Source organism: Macaca nemestrina, chromosome 14, assembly GCF_043159975.1.
Source record: "Macaca nemestrina isolate mMacNem1 chromosome 14, mMacNem.hap1, whole genome shotgun sequence".
Taxonomy (NCBI): domain Eukaryota; kingdom Metazoa; phylum Chordata; class Mammalia; order Primates; family Cercopithecidae; genus Macaca; species Macaca nemestrina.
The window spans coordinates 83,440,066-83,464,018 of NC_092138.1; the positions used below are offsets into that span (position 1 = coordinate 83,440,066).

General features: G+C 47.0%; 2 protein-coding genes across 2 annotated transcripts in view; one reads left to right on the forward strand and one right to left on the reverse strand.

The window, feature by feature from the left end:
• The window catches only part of INI (INTS3 and NABP interacting protein), a 65,342-nt gene extending 62,116 nt beyond the window's left edge, over positions 1-3,226 (reverse strand). The window contains exon 1 of the mRNA XM_071078184.1: positions 3,035-3,226. The gene's annotated coding sequence lies outside the window, so the exon portion shown is untranslated. The remainder of the gene's footprint in view (positions 1-3,034) is intronic.
• Positions 3,227-3,396: 170 nt separating this feature from the next.
• Positions 3,397-23,953, forward strand: part of LOC105481086 (sorting nexin family member 30) — a 124,691-nt gene continuing 104,134 nt past the window's right edge. The window contains exon 1 of the mRNA XM_011740381.3: positions 3,397-3,807. Coding sequence (XP_011738683.1) covers positions 3,652-3,807 — 156 coding nt within the window. The 5' untranslated portion in view covers positions 3,397-3,651. The remainder of the gene's footprint in view (positions 3,808-23,953) is intronic.

Here is a 23,953-nt window from a genome sequence, read left to right on the forward strand (position 1 = left end):
TTGTACTAAAAACCACCAGAGGATAAGCGGCTAATACAAACACGAAGAAGGCCTAAGCACACGCTGTACCAGGGGAGAGAATGAGCGAGTGATGCATTGAGACTGCTTTGTTTCTGAGGTCTGGGTGCTCACATGCAGCCCTGACAGGCTTGCTAGTGAGGTTGATAGGATTTGTTTGGTAAGCATACTAAATTCTGGGGCCCAAAGCCCTGTCTCCTGAAAGGTGCCAGCCTAAGTGTCTAAGATTCCTTATGGATTGGGAGGGCTCCATGCTGTGTTCTTGGGTTCTGGTGGCACTGGGGACCTCCCTCGCCCCTCATGCACACACATACATCCACTGTCTTCCTCAGCTCAACCCTAGAAATCCGTAAATTCCAACAAACACCAGAGCCTTCTGCTCTGACGGAGAAACGTTACACGTTTCCTCCTTTCCTCCTTAGCACCATGCTGCTTTTAAAACTTTTAGTAGCCTGTAATCCCAGCACTTTGGGAGGCCGAGGCGGGCAGATCACTTGAGGTCAGGAGTTCGAGACTAGCCTGGCCAACATGGTGAAACCCTGTCTCTACTAAAAATACAAAAATTAGCCGGGCGTGGTGGCACACGCCTGTAATCCCAGCTACTGTGGAGGCTGAGAGGCAGGAGAATTGCTTGAACCGGGGAGGCAGAGGTTGCAGTGAGCTGAGATCGCTCCACTGCACTCCAGCCTGGGCGACACAGCAAGACCTTGTCTCCAAAAAAACAAAACAAAACAAAAAGAAACAAAAAACAAACCTTTTAGTAGAAGCAAAATCACATGCTCTGGGACACTTATGTTATTTCAGTGACAATTTCCCACCACAGGGAACACTGAAATACCACAGGAAATGGTGAGTATGAATGGGCAGGGCTGGGCTAAATTTCATGGTGGAAACTTTCTACCAAAATACTTTCCATACAAATTCACTTTCTTTAGTTTTGACTACCCACTGGATAATTGTGGCCAGCTGCCATCGACTAACCAGAAAACTGGAAAATACATAAATAAACTGTAATAAACTATTTCATATGGCCTTTTAGGAATTCTGGATCTGGGCCCTTTTTTTGTTGGGAGCCTAGATAAGTGGTACTCCAATCTAAACTGAGCAAATGGAGGACTTTGGAGGTCAACATACACACACACACACAATGTATACACACATATATACACACAAATATATATATGTATATGTGCGTATATATATTTTTAAGACAGGGTCTCCTTCTGTTGCCCAGGCTGAAGTACAGTGGTACAATCTCACTCATTGCACCCTCAACCTCCCAGGCTCAAGCAATCCTTCCACCTCAGCCTCTTGGGTAGCTGGGACTACAGTTACGTGCCACCATGCTGGACTAATTTTTACATTTTTTATAGAGATGGGGGTGTCACTATATTGCCCAAGCTGGTCTTGAACTTATAGGCTCAAGTGATCCTCCCACCTTGGCCTCCCAAAGTGCTGGGATTACAGGTGTGAGGCACCCTACCTGATATATATATATTCAACCAGACCCTACTCAGAATAGTAAAGCATATTTAATTACAAAAACTCTTTATTATTTCATAAGAATAGTAGAAAAAGTCTGACAGAAAGGGAAGGGAAGGTAGGTAGTTAACATTTAGGGAGCATCTATTCCATGGCAGCACTTTGCTAGGACTATGACATAAAGAATGCTATTTAACTCTCACAACCATCTCATAAGGTATTATTACCTGCTCTCCATTCTCCTGCTTTTCAGGTTAGGAACAGGTTCACTGAGGTTAGTAACTTGCTTATGGTCACCCACTTGTAGTGACAAAGCAGAATTCAAATGTGGTTCTTTTTTCACTTTCCCCTGGTGCCCTAAAGAGAAAGCTTGTATAGAGTCTTAATCCACACAGATCTCCATCATATTTAAGGCAGCCTGGTTGTTAAAATAAGTAGCACCATTCAATAAGAAAAACCTATGTTATACATCTATAGAATACTCATTTCTAGTTATATTGTGCTATTTGTTTTAATGCTAATTCAGAAGAACAGATAATAGGGTCTGTAGTAGTTGTAAGCAGTCCTTGAATGTGAAAGTGTTAACAATTTTAATCCAACTCCAAGAGGACCAGAAGTTGGCATTCCTTAGATGCACCATTTAAAATTGTTCCCAGTGCCCTTTGAATGCTATTTTTTTCCCAGCCAAGGCAGGCTTACGTGGAGGAGATAAAGATGACAGCTTGAGGACTAAGGGTCCAGCCCTATATAAATTACATTGGGGGAAACAAGGGAAGGTCTTTGAAGCTCAGAGTCTCTGACTGATATTTTGGGTAGGTTTCAACCCTCTGCATTCTCTTCTACTTGTTTCTAGAGAAAACTGTGGTAGAGGCCTTAGTGAATCCCAGAGTCAAAATCTGTCATCACCTTTTAGCAGGTAAAGCTAGGCAAACCTTTGAGTTTGGAATGGGTAGGGAAAATGTGGTCCCTCACGATAAGCCTCCCTACCCATTACTTTGCTAGAGGGACTGAAAACCCTTTAAAGACTTGGCCTTGGAAACAGAAGATCTAGGGACAGGTAAGGTGGAAAAAGGAGGTTAATCTACACCCCAATGGGCTGGAAGTAACACCTTGACTATTTGCACCATGCCAGCAAATAAAGCTGAGAATCAGCTCAGCCCAAGGCCTGGAAAGGAAACACAAATGCATGAAAAATAACTTGAACCTCATGGTTCTTTCAAAAGTCTCTTCGGCGAAAGTGTGAGTTGAAGAGTCGTATATCATTTGCAGCTCTATCCTCATGCTCACTCTTCTGAGGTTTGACTTTACACAAACCTTGGTCAGTTGCAGAAGCAAGACACAATGGGGACCTCAGAGTGAGGCTGAAGACTCCCCACACCCCCTCCTTGAAGCCCCTTCCAGGTTCCCCACCCGATGTCCTCTAGCTCCTTTGAGCCTCGTCGCCCTTTATGCTATTCTTCCGATATGGGTCGTAATTCCGTCTATTTCGGGTTCTTCCTGCGCGTGCCTTAGAGGCCATAAGACCCTGACTCACGTGCGTGTCCTCAAAGCCTCCAGCCCCAAGCGTGGCTGCTGGTGGGCGCATCAGTAAAAGCGAGTGGAACGGAGCAGGCTCCTCCAACCTCTTTTCCACCTCTGATTTCCGTTAGACATTTGCTCCGCACGGCGGCCTCCGCGAGGCAACGTTGGACACTGGGAGGACAGACGCAGAGGCCCACAGCGCACTTCCTGCCGGGCGGGGGCGGGGCTGCACCTCCTCCCTCCCTCTCTCCCTCCCTCCCTCCCTCCCTCCTTCCCCACGTGCCCCCTCCCCGCTCCCCCCGCCCTCCCCGCCCCCTCCCGGGCAGCCGCGGCGCCTCGGGGGCGGGGCCGGAGCGGGTGGGCGGCGTGGCTGTGCGGGCTGGGCGCCGCGGCCGTGCTGCCAGCGGACCCGCGGCGGGCTCGGGCGCGGAGCGGGGACGCGCGGCGCGGAGCTGAGCGTCTCAGCGCCGGCAGACACTAGCCGGCGGGTGGCAGCGGCTCCCGGCCCGGCCGGTGGAAGGCCTCGGGCTGAGCGGCGGCCGAGCGGGGCTCGGCCCGGGGCGCTCGGGGAGCTCGCAGCGGCGGGCAGCAGGAGGAAGCGGCGGCGGCGCGTCCCGAGCGGTGCGCGCCATGGCGGGCGGGCCCCCCAAGGCCCTGCCGTCCACGGGGCCCCACTCCCTGCGCGACATGCCGCACCCGCTGGCCGGCTCCAGCAGCGAGGAGGCCGTGGGTGGTGACAGCACGCCCAGCCCGGACCTGCTGATGGCCCGCAGCTTCGGTGACAAGGTGGGGCGCCTGGGGCTGGGGTCTGGGAGGCTTATTTCGCTCCCCGTTGGGGGGATGATGGATCCGGAGCCTTCCTGGGCCTGGGGCCGCGCCCACCCTGCCGCCCCTTCCCGGGGGACTGGCGTGCCCTGGCCCCGGAGCTCTCGGCGAAAGCGTCTCCTCTGCCGCCTCCGCGGGGTCGCAGCCGCAGAGGGACGGGTTTCGCTGCCTGTGACTGGTCGCGAGCGCCGGTGACAGCTGGTGGGGAGGGGTCCAGCCTGCGTGTTGGGGCGGGAGGCGTGTGTGCAGGGCAGGGCGCCTGTGTCCTCGGATGGGGTTCCGAGTTCCTCCAGGTGCATCCCTGCAGGCTGAGCTGCTGCATAACTTGTAGCTCCTCCAGTTTCCCGAGACTGCACAGAAGCAGGAGTTCATGGCTTTCCGTGCTGGGACCGGGCAGCCCTGGGCTTACAGCGAGAGTCTTCTTCCCCCGAGTCAGTCATGTGGGGAGTGATCTTTGTTTAGGTTTGCTGTTTGTCCTGAGGAGTCACCTGACTCAGACCCCAGCCGGCGGCGGGAGGAGAGCCTCGTTGTGGTTTTCTGTCTGGGGCTCCATTCACCTCCGACGGCCTACCACTCTGTTTAGGTTTGGCAGCGGCTGGTTTTGTGGTTGATGGAAAGAAAGCTCGCCCTTTGACCTTCTTTGTACAGAGGGAGGCTCCAGATTTTCTTGGAGCAGCACAACCCTCCTGCTGCTTGGAGACACAGCAGAGTCCAGGCAGGGGTAAGGGACGGCCTCCTCCCTATCCCCATGGCCATTTCAGCTGTGAAGGGGACTTGAGCAGTGATTGTATCCTCGCTCCTGCCGTCGCTTAGTCGCTAACTGCAGAAATTAGCATTGTTCTCAGGTCTTGTGATCAAGATTTTCTCTCCCTAGTAAAATACTAAATGGATTCCCCCTTGTCCCAATATTAATGGGAGCAGGGGACCTAACTTTCTTCTCCCGTCAGAGGGGACACCATGTGGTACAGTAAAAAAATGAGTATGAGAAAATATAACCTGCCCGCCTTGCAGCACTTAAAATCACTAGAGAGTGGGACTTGACTTGATGTACCTTCTGCACAGGGTTTGTGAAAGCTGGGAGTGAAGTTCCAAAGCATTAGGGACAGGAAAATTTAAAAAAGCTAATGGAGGCCGGGTGCAGTGGCTCACAACTGTAATACCAGCACTTTGGGAGGCTGAGGCAGGATGATTGCTCTGGGCCAAAAGTTTGAGACCTGCCTGGGCAACATATTGAGACCCCATCTACACACACACACACACTACACACACACACACACACTATGGTGGCATGCACCTGTAGTCCAGGCTACTCAGGGAGGCTGAGGCTGGAGGATTGCTTGAGCCCGGGAGTTCAGGGCTGCAGTGAGCTATGATTGCACCGCTGTACTCCAGCCTGGGCAAGAGAGTGAGACCCTGTCTCCAAAAAATGTTGAATGACTGAATAAATTTGCTTTCTTATGGACAAAAATTGGTCTTAAAATAGTGTAGGAACTGGGGTTAAACCTCATTTCCTTCTCAGTTCTCTGTAGGATACTGAATTAATTATCTATTGCTGTGTAGCAAATTACCCCAAAACTTACCACCTGGAAATAGTGTCTGTGGGACAATCTGAGTGGTTCTGAATTAGGCCTTTCTTGAGGTTGCAGTCATCTGAAGGCTGGATTAGGGGAGGATCCACTTCTAAGCTCACTCACATGGCTGTTGGCAGGCCTTAGTTACTCTCCATAGGGCTGTTGGATGTGGCAACTGGTTTTCTCCCGAGAGCAAGTGATCCAAGAGAGCCCAAGACTCTAGCCAGTCTTGCATAACTTACCTTGGAAATGACATGCCTCTGATGTATTCTGTCGGTCACACAGATTGACACTGGTACAATGTGGGGAGATGGTGTGAATACCAGGGTGTGCATACCAAGAGGTGGGGATCATTGGGCCATCTTGGAGACTGACTACTACAGATAGCTATTTTAAATATTTGCTTAACGAATCACTCATGGATGATACCTGACTCAGAAGTATGGGTGTTTTACTAGTAAGTACTTGGAAGACAAATTCTCCGTACCACCAAGATCTAGTTAGTGGTCAAGAAGTCAGTCTCAGGTCTAATTACTGATGGCTTCTTTTAAAGGGTCTGTTCTGTGTGGGAGGTTGAGTCTTGGAGGCATTCTTAATTATTGAATATATACGTATTTTTTGAGACAGAGACTCACTCTGTCACCCAGGCTGGAGTGCAGTGGCCTGATCCTGACTCACTGCAATCTCCACCTCCCTGGTCGAAGTGATTCTCGTGCCTCACCTCTCGTGTAGCTGGGATTACAGGCGTGTGCCACCTTGACCGGGTAATTTTTGTATTTTTAGTAGAGACGAGGTTTCGCTATGTTGGCCAGACTAGTCTCGAACTCCTGGCCTCAAGTGATCTGCCTGCCTCGGCCTCCCAAAGTGCTGGGATTACAGGCGTGAGCCACGGTGCCTGGCCTAATTATTGAATATTTATTAAATCTCCTAACAGCTGTGGGGAGCATCTAAATGACACCATTCTCAAGGGCCCGATTTATAGTAAGCCACTTTTCCTTAGAGGCTAAGCATTGTAATTTCTTTCTCTGACTAGGAGTAACATTTTCCTTGAATCTTGGCATCCCCGTATGGTCTCATAACTCTGAAGAAATTTCTGTAGAGAGAAGCTAGCAAGCCACAGAGGTGAGTCAGAGCCAGAAGAAGGAAGCCTTCCCTGTGGCTGGCTTTCTCCTGCCTCAGCAGCATGAGGGTCATCAAAGGGGTGGTAGGACACTTCAGTGCTATGGTCTGTCTTTGAAAAGAAGCCAGTTTTGTCTTATTAGATACTAGGGTTGTGATCCTGGATGACAGGATTCTGGGTCAGTTCTGGGCTAGAGGAATGAAGATTTGACAGGCTGATCATAGTACAGGGTTATTATGCAGAGGGGAATTGCTTTCTGAGGGGCCAAGATGGTGCTATGAACAGGGTAGCCTTGTGTCTTGGTCCAGCTGACACTTGTGAATGAACTCTGTAGTGCTTGGGTAGAAGAGAAAGACCAAATATGATGGACTGTCTACCAGTTTCTCAAATTTTTCAAATCATGGTGTGATGCCTCCCTTCATAGGCTCCCAAAGGAGGAATCCTTTCTATCTACCAGAGGTTGCCAGGACTAATTCTTTTGATGCCTGCTAAACTCACCTTTTTTTTTTTTTTTCTTTTTTTTGAGACAGAGTCTTGCTGTTGCCCAGGCTAGAGTGTAGTGGTGGAATCTCACTACATCTTCTGCCTCCTGGGTTCGTGTGATTCTCCTGCCTCAGCCTCCTGAGTAGCTGGGATTACAGGTGACCGCCACCACACCTGGCTAATTTTTGTATTTTTAGTAGAGATGGGGTGTCACCATGTTAGCCTGGCTGGTCTCAAACTTCTGACCTCAGGTGATCTGTCCACCTCAGCCTCCCAAAGTACTGGGATTACAGGCGTGAGCCTCACTGGACCTTATATGGCTGTCTCCATCTAAAATGTAAATACATCGCCTAGCCTTACTCTGCTTTTTTAACTTTCATCTGCAAATTGTTCCAGGCTGCTTCTCCTCTGACTCAGCCTCCAACTTCTGTGCCCCTCCCAAAACTTAATACTGGATTCTTAAGCCCCATTGTGTGGCTAACACCTCTTCCCACATCCTCAATCTCTTCTCTGAACTCTTCATCTATTTCCTGCCCCCTTAGGTCACTTAGACATCCTCTGAAGTCTTCAAAATAGAGAAGGCTTTTCCTCCATCACCTTTTACAAACCAGGCTCTGCTCCTTTGAGGCTCCTGTCGTTCTTTTTGTTCATTTGATACATATTTGAAGGCCTACTATGAGCCAGGCACTGTTCTAGGAACTTGAATAAGTTAGCTGAAAACTCTGCCCTCACTGGATACATTTCAGTGTGTTTGTACTGTATTGCACAGTAAATGCTATGGAAGGAGGAAAAAGGAGAACTGGCCACGAGGAAGAGGATTTGGCAGGCCTTGTTGAGAACTTGACATTTGAGCAGACTGGAAGGTGAGGGAGTTAGTGGGTGAGTATCTGAAGAGTGTTGGGGGAGGGACCAGCGGAAGCAGAGGCTGGAAGGCACAGGGCCGGTATGTCAGGGAGCAGCCTAGAGGCCAATATGGCTGGGCAGAGTGAGCATTGGACAGTTAGAGGCTGGGGGCAGAGAAGGGAGGGGTCAGATTATATTGAGTGTGGCCGGTCACCCTGAGGACTTTGGCCTTTACTGTCAGGGCCATGGGGTGGGAAGTTAGCATGGACAGGGGGCATTTCAGGGTCTTGAGCAGGAGGGGGGCGTAGTTCGATTATGTATTGAAAAGGATCACATAGGCTGTTCAGCTGAGACTACCTTGAGCCCCTGAATTAGTTAGGATTCTTTATTAGTTAAAAGGATATGAGCTAAATGCAAACTGGATATAGGAAAATAAAAATCTACTGGCTCACATTGCTGAAAAGGCCCAGGTATTTTGGCTTCAGGAATGACTGGAGCAAGGTATTCCAATGATGTCGGGGATCTGTCACTTTCCATCTCTTGGCTCCGCTTTCTTCTGTGTCAGCCTTGTTCTCACGCCAGTGAAGGGATGTGTTCTATAAACAAGCTTCCCAGCTCCAGCAGAAGGAGAGCACTCCTTTCCTGATAGTTCCGGCCAAAGCTCTGGGCTGGTGTCTCATTGGTCTAAATTGGGTCAGGCGCCTAAACCAGTCTCTGATTCTGATTGCACAGACCTGAATCAGGTACTTATCTTTGGAATGAGGAAAGGAATTTTTTTAAAATTGGGGAATATATACATGAAGTTTATAACAATGTGTGTATATAAAGAGTAAAACTTATCTGTAGAGTTTAAAGAATAATAAAATGTTCCTACCCCCAGATTAAGATACAGAAAATTTCAAATATTTTGGAAGCCCCCTCTGTGCCTGGGAAGGGAGGAGGTGGTTTCCAGAGCAAAATCAAGAAGTAGATGTTAGACAAACGGGAAACAAATATCCACTACAGACCTTCGACTACTGTTTTCTTTGTCATTTTCCAACTTCACAGCTTCTCACTCTCATTCTTTAAATCTTTAGACCCCAACTTACTGTCTTCTCAAATCGTGTCCTCCCCACGGGGCTTTAATCATTCACATGGCTGATCTGTCCGAGTCTCCAAAATTACCAGTTTCTTGACCTCCTTATGTAGTGGCGCGATCTCAGCTCACTGTGATCTCAGCTCACTGTAACCTCTGCCTCCTGGGTTCAAGCGATTTTCCTGCCTCAGCCTCCTGAGTAGCTGGGACTACAAGCCATATTGGCCAGGCTGGTCTCGAACTCCTGACCTCAGGTGATCTGCCCGCCTTGGTCTCCCAAAGTGCTGGGATTACAGGCGTGAGCCACTGCACCAGGCACCTTCACCTTTTTAACAGTTCATCTGCCCTCTCCCATGGCCGCACCCTGCATTGTAATACCTGGAAGGATTCCAGCTCTGAAATAGTGCCACTGGATATTATCACATTTGATTGTGTTTATTTAAGGTATACAACTTGATGTTATGGGATACACATAGTTAGAAAAGTTTACTATAGTGGAGCAAATTATCACAGTCATCATCTCATACTCATTTTGTTTTTGTGACAAGAGCATCTAAATAGACTCATTTCGTATGATTGTCAAGTATAGTACAATTTTATTATTAATAACTCTAGTCATCATGTTCTACATTAGATCTCCAGAGCTGTACACTCCTCCATATCTGCTACTTTGTATCCATTTGCCTACATCTTCCCATTTCCTCTCCCACCTGCCCTTGGTAGCCACTATTTTGTGTTCTATCTCTATATATTTGAATTTTTTAAAAGATTCCATAGATAAGTGAGATCATGCAATGTTTTTCTTTCTGTGTTCGGCTTATTGCACTTAGCATAATTTCCTTCAGGCTCATTCACGTTATGGCAAATGACAAGATGTCATTCTTTTTTAGGGCTGAATAATATTCAGTTTTGTGTGTACACATACAGCGCAGTTTCTCTATCCGTTCGTCCATTGAGGCCTGCTTAGGTTGTTTCCATATCTTGGCTATTGTGAATAATGCTGCAGTGAACGTGGGAGTGCAGATATCTTTATGAGATGTTGATTTCAGTTCCTTTGGGTATGTGCCCAGAAGAGGGATTGCTGGGTCATATGGTGGTTCTATTTTCAATTTCTTTAGAAGCCTCCATACTGTTTTCCATAATGGCTTTACCAATCTACATTCCTACCAACATTGTACAAAGGTTCCCTTCTCTCCACATATATCGTTTTGTCTTGCTTTCCCCTCCTGGCTTTCCAGGTCTCTGAGTTGGTAACAACTGACTATACCTGTTCTGTTCTGTGACCTCTTGGATTCCCCTACCTCCTTTAGATTCTGTGGCCCATCTTCGTGGTTGCTCCTGCCTCTCTATTCAGTTCCCTTGCTTTCTTCTGTTTACACCCAGCTTGGATCATTCCATTTGTTCATGTCTTTCATCTACAACCAGGGTGCTCAGGAAGCTCAAAGGTTGCTGCCAATGTAAGTTCGCAGGTTTCAGCCACAGCTGGGGCTTCAGTGGTCCTGGACACTCATTCGTTTCCGCAGACCCTCCGTTCTGTGCAGTGGTTTATCTGAAACTTTTCTCTGCTCCTCATACCCTCCACCCTTCTACTACACCCTCCCTTCTGCTGATCGCCTCACCTTCCACCTTAGAGAAGATAGAAGCCACCAGAAAGGAACTTCCCTTCTTCAAATTTCAGAATGATCTGAATCCGTAGCCATGGTTTCTTTCTGGCCCTCGTTCCAAGGAGATAGTCTAATCTGATTGAGGATGTAGACCCTCCCCCTACCCCCGATCCTCTTGTAGACCCTGCTCTGCTTGTCCTCCTAACTTACTCCTGTATCTTTGGACTCCCTCTCAACCAGCTCACTCCCATCAATATTTAAGCATGCTCAAGTTGCGCTCTCTCCCCCCCCTTTTTTTTTTTGTTTTTTTTGAGACAGTGTCTGACTTTGTCACCCAGGCTGGAGTGCAGTGACACGATCTTGGCTCACTGCAACCTCCGCCTCCTGGGCTCAAGATATTCTCCTGTCTCAGCCTCCTGAGTAGCTAGGACCACAGATGCGCACCACCATGCCTGGCTAATTTTTGTGTTTTTGGTAGAGACAGGGTTTGGCCATGCTGGCCAGGCTGGTCTTGAACTGTTGAGCTCAAGTGATCTGCCAGCATCAGCCTCTCAAAATGCTGGGGTTACAGGTGTGAACCACCATGCCTGGCCAAGTTGCTCTCATTTTTAAAACAGAGTGGCTGGGTGTGGTGGCTCTCTTGCCTATAATCCCAGCACTTTGGGAGGCCAAGGCAGGAACATTGCTGGAGGCCAGGCATTTAAGACCAGCCTGGGCAATATAGTGAGACCTTGTCTCTATTACACACACACACACACACACACACACACACACACAGTCGCTTGAGCCCAGGAATTTAAGACCAACCTGGGCCAAATAGTGAGAACTTGTCTCTATTAAACACGCACGCGCACACGCAGAGAGAAAGAGTAAAGGAAACTCTGCTGTGATGTTCTTTTCTCCTCCATCTGGTGCCTTTTTTTTGCGGGAGTGGAGATAAGGTCTTACTTTGTTTCCCAGGCTGGTCTCGAACTCCTGGCCTCAAGTGATCCTCCTGCCTCAACTTCCCAAAGCACTTGGATTATAGGCCTGAGCCACTGTGCCTGGCCTTGTGCCTTATTTTGTGACTCCTCTTTACAAGACACTTTCTGAAGAGAAGGTTTCTGGCCGTTGCTTCCACTTCCTGACCTCTGATGTACTCCTCAGCCTCCTGCTGCCTGGTTTCTGACTCTGTTCTTCAGGGTCCTCAGTGACCTCTTTATTGCTAAATCCAGTAGATGCTTTATAGTCCTTATTTTACCTGATCCCTTGATAGGTAACACTTGATCCTGTTGATAACCCCCTGCTTGAAATGCTTCTCCTCCACTTCCTGTTTCAAGGTGTGCACGCGGGCCAGGCACGGTCTCATTCCTGTAGTCCTAGCACTTTGGGAGGCTGAGGCAGGCAGATCACGAGATCAAGAGATCAAGACCATCCTAGCCAACATGGCGAAACCCCGTCTCTACTAAAAATACAAAAAATTAGCTGGGCATGGTGGCGTGTACCTGTAGTCCCAGCTACTCGGGAGGCTGAGACAGGAGAATCGCTTGAACTGGGGAAGTGGAGGTTGCAGTGAGCTGAGATTGTGCCACTGCACTCTAGCCTGGCGACGGAGTGAGACTCCGTCTCAAAAAAAAAAAAAAGTGTTAATGCTGGAATCATGTCTGGATTTGAATCTCAGCCCCACTGTTTACAGTCTTGGTAACAGCAAGTTGTTTAACATCTCCAAGCCTCAGTTTTCTCATCTGTGAAAAGGAGATAACAGACGTGCCCACATCACTGGGTTGATAGGAAGACCCAGCGAGTTTGTAGAGTAGTGGGTGATGTATATAGCGAAGCTTTAAGAAATAGAAGGTGGTGGTGGTTGTTATTCCTTGATATTGTACTTTCCACATTTCTGTCTACATGTTGGCCTGTGCTTTGTCAATTTCTATATCAGTTGAGGTCTAATCAGGGAATAAAAGCCAGTGAACGTATTTCAGACAGAGAGACTATAATACAAGGAGTTAGTTGCATAGATGATAGATGGTAAGTTGACCCAGGGAGTAGCAATAGCAGGAAGTTGCTGTTACCCTCAGGACTGGAGGGTTAGGGGAAGAGGCGATGTTAAGTAGAACCCAGGGGCTTCTGTGGGAACTAGACCTGTGGCAGGGTTGTTGAGTAAGAGCTAGGACCTCAGAGGAAGGAGGCCCTGGAGGGGGGAGGCAGCTGCCAGGGACACAATCTGAGGCAGAGAGCAGGGGTTAGGGTGGGACAGAAATACCCCGGCTTCTCTCCTCATCCTTCCCATTCTGGTCTAATATCAATATCTTATATTAGCCAAAATAGCATCCTTGGTGGATGTGTGGCCCTAATGGAGCCAGGCAGCCTTTCCTGAGATTTTCAAGATGGATGATGGGGGAAAGAATGTCTGTCTTTCTACTAGATTGTGAATGGTTGTGTCCTTCAATGCAGAGAGTGCCTGGCCTAAGAATGAAGCCAGAGGGAAGTAGAGCTAGGAGAGGAAGAGGGGAAAGATCATTTGAGTTCAGGATCTGACTGTGCCAGCTGTGCCTGAAGTTAGCACAGTTTCCTGGTTATAGGAGGTCATAAATTCCCTTTTGTTGATATTGTTTTCAATTTGGTTTGCTGCTTGAAACTTAAATTACCAATACCATGACCTTAAAATATGACTTGAAAATTGGGTTTTACCTGAGGAGTAGGGAGAAGGGGGTGTTTATTCCTATTGGCAGCCCCACTAGCAGGGGGTATGTCTGCACATCAGCTGAGGTGGCAGAGGTTGTGTTTTCACCAGGTCCATGAAGTTGCAGGGGGCTTTCAGATGTGGAGTGGGAAAAGCCCCAAGGTGAAGGGCAGAGACAGGAAAGACCTGTGTCCCCTGGAGGAGGACTGAGTTGGGTCATGCGTTGGGAGTGGGTTTTGAGAGTCTAGAGGTAGAGATTAGTGAGAGAGGAGGTGGGTAGACAGGTCAGGAGGAGAATGAGACTGTTTTGAATGCTGCGATGTGGAGGTTAGCTTTTATTCTTTCAGCAGTAGCTAGTCCTAGAGGGTGGTTGTGTTGTTTTGTTTTGTTTTGAGACAGAATCTCGCTCTGTCGCCCAGGCTGGAATGTAGTGGTGTGATCTCGACTCACTGCAACCTCCACCTCCTGGGTTCAAGCAATTCTCCTGCCTCAGCCTCCTGAGAAGCTGGGATTACAGGTGCATGCCACCATGCCAGGCTAATTTTGGTATTTTTAGTAGAGACGGGGTATCATCATGTTGACTAGGCTGGTCTTGAGCTCCTGTGATCCACCCTTCTCAGTCTCCCAAAGTGCTAGGATTACAGGTGTGAGCCACCGCTCCCAGCCCCAAGAGGGTTTTTGAGCAGGGGGATGTGTGATCAGGGCTTGGGATGGGGAGAGACCAGCAGTGAAAGAGGTGAGATAGGAAGAATTAACCTGGTTTTGGTTGGACTTGTTGCCTGGGAAGAGAAAGATTAGAAAATATAAAGATGACAGATTTTGGTGTAGTGGGTGTGACTGACTAGCAAGTCCAGGAGATTGATGCTGAATAGTGGTGCCCTCTTTGAGAGGGGAGCGCAGACTGGGAAGCACGTGTGCAAGTTAAGTGTAAAGATGATGTGGACACGGTTTCAAGTCAGGCGTTCAGGACAGAGGCTGCCTGAAGGCTTGTGATCTCAGCTCGCTGCAAGCTCCACCTCCCGGGTTTACGCCATTCTCCTGCCTCAGCCTCCCGAGTAGCTGGGACTACAGGCGCCCGCCACCTCGCCCGGCTAGTTTTTTGTATTTTTTAGTAGAGACAGGGTTTCACCGTATTAGCCAGGATGGTCTCGATCTCCTGACCTCGTGATCCGCCCATCTCGGCCTCCCAAAGTGCTGGGATTACAGGCTTGAGCCACCGCGCCCGGCCAGGAAGTTCTTTTTTATTAAATAGATGTGTAATCCCAGTAGATCCAAATAGAGATTGGCGTAGGAGATGGGGAGGTCTGAGGTCAGAATTTAGACAAAGTGCATATTGACAATAAAATCAGGGGTAGGATGTCATCGCCATTTGAAAATCAAGTGTTAGTGAAGGCCACTGGGAGGAAGGCAGGTGTTCCACGATAAATGAGAGCCTCTCAAAGTACAATAAGTACATAAACAACAGCCCGGCCAACAGCCGCTGATTCATGTATGAGCAATGGGGTTTGTTTACTAGACTTTAGAGGACTCATATGCTGTCTTATGTCTGCCTTGCCCCATAGAATTCTTCATTTTGGCAGCCAGCACAGGAATCAGGAATTACTGTCATTTGTGTAAGTTTGTGTGTGTGTGTTGGTGGGGGGAAGTGGGATAGTGGAAAAGGTGTTTGGGGATTCCTGCTTGAGAAGGGGCACAGAGGCGGGCGGGAAAAGCACACAGCGTGTTTGGGTGGCCGAGTGCAGGCACTTTTCAAAACTCCTATAGCTCTTGAGCATCTGCTATGTGCCTGGCTCTGTACTACATGCTGGGGCTGTAGAGAAAGATAAAAACGATCTCTCCCCTGAGAGGTTAATGGTCCAGCGAAGAAGAGAGACACATCAACAGATGGTTGCAGTAGAATGTGAAAAATGCTGAATGTATTTACTTAGCTTTGTGGCCTTGGGCAAGTTTCTTAACCTTGTAATGCCTCTGTTTCCCCTATCTAAAATGTGGATTATCTTACAGGGGGATTCTGAAGCTTAGTTGAGTGTTTAGTATCTGGGACACAGTAAAGACCATAGCAATGCTAAGTTTTGTTATTGCCTTAGAAGCAGAACCTGAGAAAGCATTTAATCACCAGTAGTTTGTTTGAGAGGTGAAGAAACTGACATTAGAGGAGCAAGGAAGTGAGACAGGGAAGAGAAGGCAATCAGCAGAGGTGACGTTACCAAGCCAGTTTCCACTGAGCAGAGCTGGAGCTTTACCCCACAGGGGAAGCCCTTGGAAGCCGGCATGGAACACGAGCCTCAGTTATCCCCACTCCAGGTAAGGAAGCTGGGGTCTTCAAACAGCAGCTCTCTTTAGTCATTGGTTGACGGCTGCTTGGGTGGGGTGTTTGAACATGAATTCCCAGGTGCTTTCTAGCCTGCCCCATGGGTTCAGTGGCCAGGGGAAGCGGTCAGGCCAAGACATGCAGATGCTGGTAGGTGGGAGTCAGGCTACTGGGCACTGAAGTGTGATCAGTGTGAGGGGATGTATGGGTGGGGCACTGACAGCATCTGCTACAGTTTATATATGTGTGTGTATATATATATATTTTAGAGATAGGGCCTTGCTCTGTTGCCCAGGCAAGAGTATAGTGGCACAATCTTGGCTCCTACAGCCTTGAACTCCTCCTGGGCTTAAGTGATCCTTCTGCCTCAGCCTCATGAGTAGTCCTCAGCTTCTGACCAGTCTTAGCTCCTAGTGGTGTACCAGTGTGCCCTGCTATTTAAATTTTTTTTTTTTTTTTTAAAGAGAAAGGAGTCTCACTACATTGCCCAGGCTGGTCTTGAGCTTCTGGCTTCAAGCGATCCTGCTACCTCAGCCTCCCGAAGTGCTGGAATGATAGGTGTGAGCCACCATACCTGGCTGAGTTATTATGTTTTTTAAAAGAATTATTTGTTAAACCTGAGCGGCAGGCCAGGCGCCATGGCTCATGCCTGTAATTCCAGCATTTTGGGAGGCCAAGGAGGGTGGATCACGAGGTCAGGAGATCGAGACCATCCTGGCCAACATGGTGAAACCCCATCTCTACTGAAAATACAAAAATTAGCTGGGCGTGGTGGTGTGTGCCTGTAATCCCAACTACTCAGGAGACTGAGGCAGGAGAATCGCTTGAACCAGGGAGCTGGAGATTGCAGTGAGCCGAGATCATGCCACTGCACTCTAACCTGGCGACAGACTGAGACTCTGACCCCCCCAAAAAAATGTTTAAATTTATGGGATACATATGTAATTTTGTTACATGGATAGATTGTGTAGTTAAGTCCAGTGCTTTTAGGGTACTCATCACCCAAATAATGTACATTATACTCAATAATTTCACATCACCCACCCCTCTTCCTTCCCCTCCACCCTTTTGAGTCTCCTTTGTTTATCATTCCGTGCCCTATGTCCATGTAGTTGTGATGAAAGTTATATGTAGGGAATAAAGTAGGGTGAGACCTTGCTTTGGAGGATGGTGGCTTTTCCAAAGAAGATGATGTTTGAGCTGGAGAATGAAGGAATACATGTCTTACAAATGGACAGAAGGAAGAGCAACTCAGGCAGAAGAACCAGCACACACCAAAGCTTAGTAGTGTTAAGTGATGCACACACAGCGAGCAAGGGGATTGATGAGGCTGGAAAGGTTGGTAGGGTCCTGACTGTGCTCTGTAGTGGCAAATAGTAAGGACTTTAACCTGAGCAGCTGGAAGACCAATTAAGTGTTTGTCGTTGTTGTTGTTGTTTTTAAAGAGATAGGATCTCACTCTGTTGGCCAGGGTGGAGGGCAGTGGCACAATCACAGCTGACTAGAACTCCAGGGCTTAAGCAGTCCTCCCACCTCAGCTTACTGAGTAGCTTGGACTATGGGCATGTTCCACTGTGCCTGGCTAATCTTTTCATTCCAATCAAGTGTTTCAAGCAGGGGAGGAGCAGGGCCGTGTTTGGGGTTAGAGTCACTGATCCAGCCCTAGTTGGGATCGGGTAGGTGGAGCCTGGAGGCAAGGAGTCCAAGAAGAAGAAGGCTGTTGCAGTGGGAGGTTGGAGGAGGCAGTTTCATTAGGGCTTTGGCTCACTGGATTCAGAGAGTGTACTGGTTAGTGGTTTTGCTTACAAATAATCGGTATCTAGCTTGCATTAACTTAGCAAAAAGGTAAGCCTATTGACAGGCTTGCTTTAACATAGGAGGGAGCTGGAACTAGGGGTCTGAATGCTACTGAGGGTCGGCTTTATTCTCTCAGACCAACGTCATCCATGTAGGGGGAATTGTGGCAGCTCACCTCCCTCACATTGTACAGCTCTGCCTCCGGAAGGGGAGTGAGTCTCTCTTCCCAGGAGAAAAGGTCAGGGAGACCTGGCTTGGGTCACATGCCTGCCTTTAGGCTAATTAACTGAGCTCAACCTGGGCCAATCAACAGTGGCTGGGGGAGGAGACTGAAACAGTAAGACAATGCCAATTCCAGCTACCGGGTTCAGCAGCAGCCGTGAGGTGTGCAGGACAAACAGTGAAGGATCATTGCGGAAGAGACTCTAGGGTCACCGGCTTTGGGAACTGGCTGAATGATGATGGCAAGAATAGAACAGGAATTTGAGGAAAAGTAGGTCAAAAATTATAGATTTTCTAAGGCATATATGCTTTTAAAAAATTGTGATATACTTCGCATACCATAAAATTCACCCTTTTAAAGCATACACTTTAGCGGTTTTGAATATATTCCCAAGATAATGCAACGGTCACTGCTATCTAATTCCAGAACATTTTCATCATCTCAAAAACACGCCCCATACCAATGAGCAAACACTCTCCATTTTCCCTATTCCCAGCCCCTGGCAACTGCTAATCTGCCATCTGTCTCTGGAGTTTTCCTATTCTGGACATTTCATATAAATGGAATCATAATATGTGTGGCCTTTCATGCCTGGCTTCTTTCAGTTCGTCTAATGTCTTAAGCCTCCTCCATGTTGTATGTATCGGTACTTCATTCCTTTCCCTCTCCAGCTTTATTGAAGTATGACTGACAAGTAAAAATTGTGTAGACTTAAGATGTACAACATGTTTTGATACACTTAAATATTGTGGAATGATTACCACAATTAAGCTAACTAAACATATCCATCACCTCACATAATTGCCATTTTGTGGTGAGAACACTTTAGATCTATTTTCTTTCTTTTTTTTTTTGAGACGAAGTCTCACTCTGTTGCCCAGGCTGGAGCGCAGTGACACGACCTCAGCTCACTGCAACCTCCACCTCCTGGGTTCAAGCGATTCTCCTGCCTCAGCCTCCCGAGTAGCTGGGAATACAGGCATGTGCCACCATATCCAGCTAATTTTTGTATTTTTAGTAGAGATGGGGTTTCACCATGTTAGTTAGGATGGTCTCGATCTCCTGACCTTGTGATCCACCCGCCTCGGCCTCCCAAAGTGCTGGGATTACAGGTGTGAGCCACCATGCCCAGCCTAGATCTATTTTCTTAGCAGATTTTAAGTATAAAATACATTATAGTCACCATGCTGTATATTAGGTCTCCAGAACTTATTCATCTGTCATGGAAAGTTCTTGACCAATATCTCTCCTTTTTCTTCATCCCTCCAGCATTACTTCATTCCTTTTTATGGGTGAATAATACTTCATTTTATGGATATGCCACATTTTGTTTATTCATCTGTTGATGGATATTGGGTTGTTTCCTAAGCACGTATACTTTTTTTTTCCCAAAAAAAAGACATTAAATACAATTTATGACTTTTCTACAATAATTTTGACATTTGAGGTTAATGGTAATTTTAGATATGAATATACAGTAAGATGGCATTAAGTACCCTGGCTGTTTTTAATCATCTTAACCATTTTAAAGTATACAGTTGAGTAGTGTTAAGTATATTCACGTTGTTGTGCAACAGATCTCCAGAACTTTTTCATCTTGCAAAACTGAAATTCTATACCCATTAAATGGCTGCTGCCCTTCTCTGTCTTCCCCAGCCTCAGGTCACTACCTTTCCACTTTATTTCTATTAATTTGAATACTTTAAATTCCTCCTGTAAATGGAATTGTCAATATTTGTCTTTTTGTGACTGGCTTATTTCACTTAGCATAACATCCTTAAGGCTCATCCATGCTGTAGTATGTGACAGGATTTCCATCTTTTTTAAGGCTGAATAGTATTTCATTGTGTATGTGTATCACATTTTCTTAACCCATTTTTCTGATGGACATTAGGTTGCTTTTGCCTCTTGGCTATTGTGAACAATGCTGCAATGAACGTGGTTATGCAAATATCTCTTTGAGACCTTCTTTTGGATATGGATCTATACCTAGAAGGGGATTGGCAGATCATGTGATAACCTGTTTTTAATTTTTTGAGGACTCATCATACTGTTTTCCAAAGCAGTTGCACCATTTTACAATCCTGCCGACAGTGTATACGAGGGTTCTTTTTTCTCCATGTCTTTGCCAACACTAATTATTTTCTGTTTTTTTTTTTTTTTTTTTTTTGATAGTAGTTATTCTAGAAAGTGTGGGGTTATATCTCATTGCAGTTTTGGTTTGCAGTTTTCTGATGTTCAATATATTTTCATATGCTTATTGGCTATTTATATGTCGTCTTTGGAGAAGTGTCAATTCAAGTCCCTTGCCCATTTTAAAATTGGGTCTTTTAAAACTGTTATTGAAGTTGTTTATATATTCTCAGTATTAACCCCTTATCAGATATATGTTTTGCAAGCATTTTCTCCCATTCTGTAAGTGCCTTTTTACTCTGTTGGCTGTGTCCTTTGGACAAAACATAAGTTTTTAGGTTTGCCTGTTCTTGCTTTTGATGTCTGTCCTTTTCTCAACATATCTATTGCCAACTTCAATGTCATGAAGCTTTTCCCCTATGATTTTTTTCCTAGGAGTTTTATGGTTTTGGGTCTGATGTTTAGGTCTTTATTTTGAGTTACTTTTTATTGATTGATTTATTTTTTTGAGACAGAGTCTCACTCTGTCACTCAGGCTGGAGTGCTGTGATGCGATCTCGGCTCACTGCAGCCCCAACCTCCCAGGCTCAAGTGATCCTCCCGTCTCAGCCTCCTGAGTAGCTGCAACCACAGGCGCATGCCACCGTATCCAGCTAATTTTATTTATTTATTTATTTTTTGTGGAGAGAGGGTTTCCCTATGTTGTCCATGCTGGTCTCAAACTCCTGAACTCAAGTGATCCTCTCACCTTGGCCTCCCAAAGTATCGAGATTACAGATGTGAGCCATTTTGTCTGGCCAGCCACTGTTCTTTACTGTTGCTCTTCATTTCCGTTGTTGATATCCTAATTGGATGTAAGATTATCTAAATGGTTTTCCTGGCTTTCATTCAGTCAGACCCTCCTCTCCCATCCAGTCTGTTCTGAGTACTGTAGCCAGAATCCACCTTCATAAAGTGCTGCCTTGTATGCATCATTCCCATCTTTGGAGATCTGCAGTGACTCCCCATTGCTTACACAGTAATGGTCCAAGTCCTTAGCCTGACCTTCTGTGATCAGGTACCTGTTTACCTCCCTGGTCCCCTCCTGGGAAGTTACATCTCTGCCGAGTGATTTTCCTCATGAGTTGCCTGGAATGTCATGTGAATTCTTGCTTGCCCACCCTTGCTTATCTCATCCTCCTCTCCATATGTTTCCAGCTGACATCTATTGCTTTAGAACCTCGCTGCTTAATGTGTGGCCCATAGATGAGTGGCATTGACATCACCTGAGAGCTCATAGAAAATGCAGACTATCAGACCTAATTCCAGACACACCAATTCAGAATCTGCATTTTGACATGATCCCTAAGTGATTGGTATGCGCATTAAACATTGAGAAACACTGTCTTAGAACAAGGTTATCAGTCTTGGCTAAGCATTCAGATCCTCCCAAGATCTCTTAGACAATACTGATGCCTGGTCCCCACCTCAAGAAATTTAGATCTAATAGGATGGCCCAGGGAGCAGTATTTTTTTTTTTTTTTGTAAAGTTTCTCTAGATAATTCTTGCTGCTGCTGCTTCTTTTTTTTTTTTTTTTTTTTTTTTTTTTTTTTTTTTTTTTTTTGAGACGGCCTCCCTGTGGTCACCCAGGCTAGAGTGCAATGGTGCTATCTCGGCTTGCTGCAGCCTCCATCTCCCAGGTGCAAGTGATTCTCCTGCCTCAGCCTCCCACATAGCTAGAATTACAGGCACCCGCCACCACGCCGGCTAATTTTTTTGTATTTTTAGTAGAGACGAGCTTCACCATATTGGCCAGGCTGGTCTCGAACTCCTGACCTCAGGTGATCCTCCTGCCTCAGACGCCTAAAGTGCTGGAATTACAGGTGTGAGCCATCGTGATAATTCTAATGGGCAGGCAAGATTGAGATCAGTTGATTCAGGATAATTCTGTAATTCACTCAGGAAGTTCACTATCAGACAAGCATGCCTTCAGCTTTTCTCATTCAGCCTTGCCCAGTAGGTGTAGTTTCATATATTACTGATAGTACAAACACCTGTGGATGCAATTTGGCAACATCTATCAAAATTACAAATACATATGTTTGTTTTGATTCAGCAAGTTCTTTTCTGTTTGTCTGTCCTGCGGATAAACTAGCTTATGAAGGGAGAAGGCTTTCTTTCCTCTCCACTTCTAGTTAACATCATTAAAGACCTCTACATTAAGGTCGTTTCTGTCTTTTGATCCTCCCTTCACTTGCAGAAGTGCTTGGCCACATAGCACCCTGGGGTGTGGGGCTGGGACTTGGCATACTTCTCCATCACTGCGATGCCATCCTGCAAGAAAATGTCCACTTCTCGAAGAGCTTGATGCCAGGAGTCTCCATTACTGTGGGTGCAGCCATGTCCATGCAGTCATCCTGAGGGCATAACTAAGGCATCTCAGTTGTTTGGCATGGACCAGGCACTACCCTGGCACAGACAGGAAGAGCTGAATCTTCACTTGGCTTCTAGGATTCCACTCACTGTTCATTCCTTTTGTACCTTACTGGCTGTTCCTTCTCTGTCTCCGTGGCTGGTTCCAAGCATTCCTTGGAATGCTCTAAGTACTCCATTCTGTCATGGCCTCTCTTTATCTGCATGGCCTCCCTAAGCAATCTCATCAGCCTCACACATCTACACACTGATAACTCCAGGCCAGAAACCCCTCTCCTGAATTCCAAATTCTTGTCTCCCACTTCCTTCTTGATGTTTAGCCCTGCATCTCCAACAGGCATGTCAAGCTAGTTATCTAGCCCACTCTTGATTCCAAGGATAAGCCTTGGAATTAGCCTCGGCTCTTCCATCTTTTTTATCCCATACTCAAGCCGTGAGCAAGTCCTTCTGAAATACCATATCCAGAATCTCATTACTTCTCGCTCTCTCCACTGCTGCTACCCTAACTGCCATCCTCCCCTCTTGCCTGTATTACTGTACCAGCCGCCTGACTAGTCTTCGTGCTTCCACCTTCCCACCTTTAGTCACTTACCCAGGCAGCAACCGGAGGGATTATTTAAAACATAAGAAACATCAGTCGCATCATGTCTTTTTTGCTTTTTAAATTTAATTAATTAATTAATTAATTTTTGAGACAGAGTCTCACTCTATTGGCCAGGCTGAAGTGCTGTGGCACCGTTTTGACTCACTGCAACCTCCGTCTCCAGGGTTCATGCCGTTCTCCTGCTTCAGCCTCCTGAGTAGCTGGGATTACAGGCACCTGCCACCACGCCCGGCTAATTTTTGTATTTTTAGTAGAGATGGGGTTTCACCGTGTTGGCCAGGCTGGTCTCGAACTCCCGACCTGGTGATCTTCCCACCTTGGCCTCCCAAAGTGCTGGGATTACAGGCATGAGCCACTGCATCTGGCCTCTTTTTGGCTTTTGCTTGAAACCATCCAGAGACTTCTCAGTTCTCACACATTCCCCTCACATCCTCCATGGGCTCCAAGTGCACATGTAATCCTGCTCTGCTGCTTCTCTGGCCTCTCCATCCACTTCTCTCTCCCTGCCCCCTCCCTTGCCTCAGGCCTTTTGGCCCAGACAGCCTGCAGGCTTGTTCATCTATTTCATTCAGGTCTCCCCCAACCTCCCTGTGTAAACTAGTAGCAGCCCCTGGCCGGCTGTGGTGGCTTACACCTGTAATCCCAGCACTTTGGGAGGCTGAGGCGGGCGGATCATGGGGTCAAGAGATCAAGACCATCCTGGCCAACATGGTGAAACCCCATCTCTACTAAAAATACAAAAATTAGCTGGGCGTGGTGGCGCGTGCCTGTAGTCCCAGCTACTGGGGAGGCTGAGGCAGGAGAATCTCTTGAACCCTGGAGGCAGAAGTTGCAGTGAGCCGAGATCGGGCCACTGCACTCCAGTCTGGTGACAGAGTAAGACTCCGTGTCAAAAACAAACAAACAAACAAAAACCAAACTAGTAGCAGCCCCCTCCCTGCCCAGTTATTCTCCCCCTTTACCTGGCTTTAGTCTTGCTTCACAGAACTTAAACCACCAAACATACTTGGTTTACTTTCTCCAGTACTGTGCTGTAAACTTCTTGAAGGCAAGGGGCCTGATCTGGTTTGCTTATTGCTAAATTTCCATGCATGAACAAAACCTGGTATGGGTTGAGTATACAGACATTTGGTGACTCAATAAATGGACCCGTGCTAAATGCCGTGTTTATAAGGATACCTATTGCAGTATTATTTTTAATAGCAAAAGATAAAAGCTTATATGGGTATTAGTAAGGTGCTGGTTTTGTCAAGTATGGTATGTTTTGA